The sequence below is a fragment of the Lipotes vexillifer genome, unplaced genomic scaffold, assembly GCF_000442215.2.
Source record: "Lipotes vexillifer unplaced genomic scaffold, Lipotes_vexillifer_v1.1 scaffold1655, whole genome shotgun sequence".
Taxonomy (NCBI): Eukaryota; Metazoa; Chordata; class Mammalia; order Artiodactyla; family Lipotidae; genus Lipotes; species Lipotes vexillifer.
The window spans coordinates 205,624-213,365 of record NW_006797028.1 but is presented as its reverse complement, the minus strand read 5'-3'; the positions used below and the strand labels follow the sequence as shown (position 1 = coordinate 213,365).

The 7,742-nt window shown below is 39.7% G+C and overlaps 1 protein-coding gene across 1 annotated transcript in view; it reads left to right on the top strand.

The window, feature by feature from the left end:
- Window positions 1-1,015: 1,015 nt before the first annotated feature.
- The window catches only part of LOC103083735 (E3 ubiquitin-protein ligase parkin-like), a 189,935-nt gene continuing 183,208 nt past the window's right edge, over window positions 1,016-7,742 (top strand). Inside the window, exons 1-2 of the mRNA XM_007469157.1 lie at window positions 1,016-1,028; window positions 2,221-2,384. Of these exons, the coding sequence (XP_007469219.1) occupies window positions 1,016-1,028; window positions 2,221-2,384 (177 nt within the window). The remainder of the gene's footprint in view (window positions 1,029-2,220; window positions 2,385-7,742) is intronic.

Genomic DNA, 7,742 nt, shown 5'->3' with positions numbered 1-7,742 from the left:
GTCCTTAAAAAAGTGATTACAATTCTCAAGGCCTTCATTTACTTTCTATTAAATAAGGATAATAATACTGACCTTACCAGATCATCAGGAAGCTTAAAATAGCATATGTAATGTGCAACTTCTACCACATAGTAACTGCTTGAATATTATTGGCATTGTAATTATTATTTTATTATAATTATTATTTGGTGGGCCATCTCACATTTGAATTTAGAACTAGTAAGTGATAATGCTACATTTAAAGGAGATACGGGGACTTCCCTGGTGTCACAGTGGTTAAGAATCCACCTGCCAATGCAGAAGACACGGGTTCGAGCCCTGGTCCGGGAAGATCCCACATGTCGCGGAGCAACTAAGCCCGTGTTCCACAACTACTGAAGCCTATGTGCCTAGAGCCCGTGCTCTGCAACAAGAAAAGCCACCGCAATCAGAAGCTCGCGCACCACATTGAAGAGTAGTCCCAGCTCGCTGCAACTAGAGAAAGGCTGCGTGCAGCAATGAAGAAGCAACGCAGCCAAAAATAAAAAATTAATTAATTTATTTATTAAAAAAATTAAATAAAGGAGATACAGCAGAAAATAAGCTATAGTGCCTGACCTTGAGGAGTGTATAATCTTTTAAAGAGGTAAAATATATACCAAAGACATATACAAATATTGGTTATTTTTGAAAGTAATTATGTGATAGTTATAAACACTATAAATATTACTTCATGTATCATAGAACACCCTCTGTGGTTTATTTATATTTTGAAGATTAGGGAACTGAGAGTTAAAGAGTGAAGGTTAATGTGTTTACCCCAGTCTCCTGAGCTGATAAGGGACCTACAGGAATTGGTGAATAGGTCCTCTCACTTTGGAGGATGTATTTGTCACCTCTGCTGTACTGCTTCCATGAGAGAATGTGGCAAGTCTTGTAAGACGTACACAGTAAAAGCCACTGGAGCCCTGAAGAGGTGAGCTCAGTCTTGAGGGGACTGATAGCGAGAGGCCTCTTGGAGGAGGTCACATTGGAGATGGATCGTGGAGGTGAACAGGCTTTCAAAAGGCAGAGGTGAGGAAGGGAGTGACGTGAACAGAGGCAAGGGCTGGGGGCAGGCACTTTCTGTTATATGTTTTTTGGGAGCATTTAGTTTGAAAGATTTGTGCCTTTAAAGGATTTGAGGGCTACGACACAGCGAGGGCTCTAGATTAATACGGTTTACTTTGCAGAACAGTGTAGGACATTTCGGAAGTGAAGAGGGTATATTAAGACTCCAGCTGGGAGGCTGTTGCAGGAATCTAGACGTGATTGAATGAGCGTAGTGACAGAAGGAGTGGAAGGAAAGGGCAGATGCGAGAGTCATTGAGGTGGCGGGGCAGTTGGCAGTGAGAAGAAAGCATGTAAGAAGACTGTGAGGTTCAAGCCTGGTCCTTGAGGGGAATGGTGGTTCCAAAAAAAGAAAGGGTATATCACTAGTTTCAAAAGAAAGGGCAAATATATACTTCCATAAGACCCAGTGAAGCCTTTTGGCTGGGACCACCAGTGCCTAGGGCTCTGCTGGGCCTTCCCTCTGATCTATAAAGTGGCTTTTTGTGTGTGTGTGTGTGTGTGTGGTACGCGGGCCTCTCACTCTTGTGGCCTCTCCCGTTGCAGAGCACAGGCTCCGGACGCACAGGCTCAGCGGCCATGGCTCACGGGCCCAGCCGCTCCGTGGCATGCGGGATCCTCCCAGACCGGCGCACGAGCCCGTGTCCCCTGCATCGGCAGGCGGACTCTCAACCACTGCGAAGTGGCTTGGTTTTGTTCCATTGCTGTACCATGGGTGCTAACACAATGCATTTGATTTTTTATTAAGAGGGGCACTGTAGAGGCAGTGTGAGTTTGTACAGGCTGTCAGAGCTGAATCTCTTCGATAAACTCATGGGAATCTTACAATTCCAATCAAGCAAGTGTTCTGCTCGAGTCCCTCTGTTTCCTAGGATGGATGTCAAAGGGAGCATGCAATTTTGTTTGCGGGTCACTGACTAATATATGAAAGGGAAGTCCCACAGGGAAATTCCATTTTTCTCCAAATGTTACTCCATAGCATTAAGTTTTATGTTCTAAGTGAAAGAAAATGTATGCTGTTCATCAAAGGGTGGGTGATGGGTAAATCAGTTTAGAAATGTTGTTATTGCCATTTAAGGGCTTTGAGTAATGCTTACTTTTTTTTTCTTCGCCTCCAATTTTCTTGGTCAGTGTTTGTCAGGTTCAACTCCAGCCATGGTTTCCCAGTGGAGGTCGATTCTGACACCAGCATCTTCCAGCTCAAGGAGGTGGTTGCTAAGCGACAGGGGGTTCCAGCTGACCAGTTGCGTGTGATTTTCGCAGGGAAGGAGCTGAGGAATGACTTGACAGTGTGGGTGAGTCTCCCTTAGTGGATCGTTCCTGGGATGCAGCCAACCCCATTGCTTATGCTGCTTCTGCTGCCAAGCTGACATTCATGCCTGAGATCTAATAGAATAAATAGTGCCTGGGGATTCCTTGAACTTTACTCCATACCGCTTCATTAATTCTGACCTTCTTAATTATGCATTAAAACAGCAAGCCCGAAGGATTGGAAGAATAACTGTGAGCGAGAGAGGGAAAAGAGAGAGAGCACACAAACTGGGCTTAGTGAATAAATGTTTACTGACTACAGGAGAAGCAAGGCACAATTTCTCTGTCTGTTCAATTTCTACCTTACTTATTCCATTTGAATCTTAATGAAGAAGGATTCAAATAAATTGTTCCAAATCAGGTTGCTCAGTCACTGTGCTGTGAGGAATGTGTAACCCAATTGTGACCCCTGGAGGATGGTCCTAGGTCTGCTGCCGGGGCTCAGTTGGGGAGGTGCAGGGCTCAGGGCCGTTCACAGCAGGATTGAGAGCTCCCTTTCCCGTCAGAATCGCAGTGCCCAAGCTGTGGTGAAGGAAGGCTGACGCACAGCAAAAGTCCACCTTTGTTTTCAATTTCTCCAAGCTTTAGTAACATTTTCCCTAGAATGGGCCGCTGAAACGTTAGAGAGAGCACAGTGTGTGTTTTCTCTCCTGTCCCTAATGGTTTCAGGGCACCGCACGGCTCCAGATACCATCAAAGGGCTATATCCTTTTCATCTGGGTGTTTCATTCACAACAGTGATTTCTGTAGGAGAAGGGGAGAATTGGGTAGGCGATTGATGAGCAGTGCCATCACCTAGAAATGGAGACCTGTAATTTGTTGAGGACGCCAGCAAATAGGACTCAATATATATGGATTGAAGTCATTCTTTGAGAAAGTATAAGAAACGAGTGGCTTTCTGTGGATGGTTCAGGTGATGCTGAAGAACCCTGCAGACACATTTTCCCCCTTTCTTAGCCAGCACAGATGAATTGCGCTTCTGTTTACAGCTGTGTGGGCGCTGCTGTGTCTCTACTCAGAGTCCCTACTTTAGGGACATCCTGTCACTGTCTCTTCTTGGTGATGATGTTTACTGCTTTGTGAAATGCTTTCGAATCTGGGCATACAAAAGAAGCTATAGAAATGCAAATCATTCCCTCCTTCTCCAGCACCCCTCCTGTGACGGCAGGAGGCACGTGCTCACTGTGCACAAACTGCTGTGCTTTGCTTTTAGGCAATTTGTTTTTATAAGGGAAGTGCCCGTGCTAAAAAGGGTTTTGATTTTTTTTTTATTTCAGTCAACTGAAAGCTTTTTTACTGTACCTGCCAAACTCTAAATCCAAGAATGTTTCCTTCATAAATTATTTTAAAATAGCTTCTTGAACCAAAGTATTTTATGTTGCCAGAAGTTTTGAAGTTTCAGGTTCTAAGGCTTCTCACCTCTACCACTGGAGCTGATAGGTTACACTAATTGCTACAGACAATTGATTTTTATAGATAGATAGGTAGATAGATATGGATAAGTTATAGATATAAGTGTAGATATATAGATAGATTGATTAAGATTCTTTATTTTGACAAACACTTCCAATGTTCTGGGCTTCTCAGGGGATCCCAAAGAAAGGCAAAACTCATCCCTACTCTTGTAGAGACTGCTGTTTACTTAGGGCCTCTAAAATCAACAGAAATATTAGGTTGAACCATATAGGTTAAAACTATCAGCAATTTCATGTAGTTCAACCAAATAGCTATAACATAAGGATGTTAAACATGATAACTGCCATATGAAAACTGAAATAAAAGTATTATGAAATTTTAAAGGTGGAGAAAACACATCTGAGTGAAAGTCACCAAAAAAGACTTCATGGATGAATTGAAACTCGAGTAGGGTTCTGGACATGGAGAATGAGCATAGGGTGTGCTTGGGAACAAGCATAGGTTCCTATTCTTTTAGAACCTAGAGGAGATGCTGAAGATGGGGTAAGAAGGGAGTTGGGAGCTGTATTTTACAGAGCTTTGACCGATGTGACATTGAGGTTTCATGTATGGAGATCTAGAGCAAAATAGGGGGCCCTGGAGAGAAATAGGAGGCTGGAAATCCAGTTTGATCATGGGCAGGATGAGGAGTTTCATCCATGACAAGAGTTAATGCCAGTGGGAGATGCTGGCAGGCAGCCGAACTTAGGTGTGGAGCTTAGGGCTTGCTTTATATTTGAGGACTACCTACATGGAGGTAAATATTGCGGTTACTGGAGCAGATTCAGTTGCCAGGGTGCAGAGGACAGCGGCACAGGAAATGTGTTAGGTAGCAGGGGAGGAGCCAGTAAAAGAGGCATCATCCATCCAACTGACACTTCTGAAGATACTTTGGAAAATAAAATTACTGGTAAAGAATATGTGTTCTGGGCTTCTCTGGTGGCGCAGTGGTTGAGAGTCTGCCTGCCGATGCAGGGGACGCGGGTTCGTCACCGTACCGCAAAAAAAAAAAAAAAAAAGAATATATGTGCTGTGAAAAGGTGGAGGATGTTGAAGAAAAGAGCCTTTGGACTTAGTGACTGTGGTGGTGAATTAGGGACCTTCAGGACTCCAGGCCAAGATTGTAGTTGGAAAAAGCCAGATTGCAGGGGTTCAGTATGAATCATGGGACTATGTAATGAGCACGGCCCAGCTGGTCATTGAGGGCAAAGAGAGACAGAAGGAGTTCCTAGAGGAGCAGCAGGTCCTGCACTGTGTTGTACATTTCCTAGCCCTTGACTGTGTGCATGACTGACTTTTATACAGTTGTAATCAGTGTGAGAATGCAATTTTATATTCTGAATTCTTTCACTTAATATTATATCATAGACATTTTCCATGTTGTTGTATAATCTTCATTTCTAAGTATGTAGATACTTTTTTGTAATAAGAGTGTTTATATTATATTTAAGGAGTATCTAGTTTTTAATATTACAAATTAAGGCAAAACAATTTTTTAAAAGGTATCTTATATACTTAGAGAATATGGCCTCTCTGTGTTTCAGTTTGCTCATTTGTAAAATGGGAATAATAATAATACCCGTCTTATTGGGATTTTGTGAGGACTAAGTTAATTTATGTAAAACTCTGAGAACAGAGTACAACATATAGTAAACACTATCTAAATGTGAGCATTTATTAGCATCATCACTATCATGATTGTCATCATTATTATTAGGCAGTTACTTCAGGGTCTAAGTGATCACCTTAAATAGCAAGACAACTTTCCATTATGAATTATGATGAGTATATCTGCAATAATTTCAACAGTTAAGGCAATGATAATACGATGCATATTTTACTGGGGCAGTAAAGTGTGTGTGTATGTGTGTGTGTGTGTGTGTGTGTGTGTGTGTGTGTGTGTGTGTGTGAGTATATGTAATATTTATACATTTTAACTAAAAAGAACTTTGTGGAGTTTATAAATAAATGTTTGAACCTTATATATACAGGTTTTACTTAAGAATAGTACAATTTGAATTTGGTAAGCTTAAAAAAACTTTACTATTTCTCTAGTATTTAGTAAAAATAGACACCTATGGCTGTACTGTTCAGCAAAGTTTCATCATGGTATTATTGCTTTTAAGATATATTTTTATAAAGTAGATATCTGCCACACACTATATTTGTTAGAAGAGAATTGGAAAGAGCTATACATTTTTTCCTACTTCATAAACAATGTTTCTGTGCATGTTATCATTTTCCTTATACTTACAAGTATGTAATATAAAATATTAGTCTTTGACATATTATTCACAGTGAATTGATATTTTTTCTTTGTAAAGAGTTATTGTCAGCTCTTGCAACAGAGTATTCATGGCCTATTCAAATGATGGGTCACCCTTTCTCCTATCCTCCATTTTTGACACACTGCATATCAAGAATGCCTGAAATCACCTCTACATAGTTTTCAATATATTATTCAAATTTATACAAGGAAAATAAGGTTCTAATGTAGTTGTAGATACTAAAACTGATGAACTTTGCAATTAGACTAACTTAAAATTATAGGGACTTGAGAATTTATGTAAGATTATGTTTGAGCAGAATTCGCTGTATTCACGAGTTGTATTATTATTAATATTATTAATATCAGTATAGGTTATTAGCCTGTGTATTAGTCAGAGTTCTCCAGAGAAACAGAACCAATAGATATATAGATAGATAACGAAGAATTGGTCACATATTATGGAGGCTGACAAGTCCCAAGATCTGTAGTCAACAAGCTTAGTTTCAGTCTGAGTCTGGAGGCTTGTTAACTGGAGGAAGTGGCGGTGTCCTTCCAATCTGAAGGCTGGTAGGCTTGAGACCCAGGAAGAGCTGATGCTTTAGCTCAAGTCCAAGGCTGCAAAAAAACCCAGTGTCCCAGCTAGATGGCTGTTGGGCAAGAGGAATTCTCTCTTACTCATGGGAGGGTCAACCTTTTTGTTCAGGCCTTAAACTGACAGGGTGGAGCCCATTTATCTGGGGGAGAAGAGGTATCTGATTTACTCAATCTACTGATTCCAATAATAATCTCATCTGGGCAAACCCTCACAGACACACCTAGACTAATATCTGACCAAATGTCTGGGCACTCCATGGCCCAGTCAAGTTGACACATAAAATTCACCATCACAATCAGGATATGAGAAACCTCATTATATTTAATTAGTGTTAGAGGAAAGTTATTCTATTTTATTATCTTTGTAATAATGAATTAGACTTACAAGGTAGAAAATAAAATATGTTTGTTTTACATAGAAATGTTTGCTTTATAAAAGGATTCATTTAGGTGGATGGTCAAAAATTCCTTTCATTAAATATTCAATTTTATGATCTTTAAAATGTATATACACATTTGGAGACCATCTTTTCATGAAATAGGTCATTTTGCAATAAGTATTAAAGGACATCAGTTTATTACCCCTGTTAATCTTTGTGAAATAACAATATCTGAGATTGGAAGACCAGAGACATTAAGACTTTAATAGCTTAGGTTGTAAATACTAAAGAAAAATGAATGACCCTAAAAGCCAAATTATTTAATTGGCTATGTTTTTAGTGATATACACCATATACATTTCAAAATTTGAGAGTAGTGAAAACCAGCTTTCACTGATAAAGTAAACTATGTCCAATGACTAACAAATTCAAGTTTTGGAAATCTGTAAGAATATTTACCTATTTCAAAAAAATATTATATATTGTTTTGCTCATATCTCTAATTAACCTGCTAAGTTTTGAAACTTTAAAAACTTCACAAAGGTGTTATGAATACACTGAATGTTCCTTGAACTTCCTCTAAGATAAGTAAGTGTTGCTTAACTAAATTTTTGAAAGATGATATTTTCTTAATGTCCTTTAAA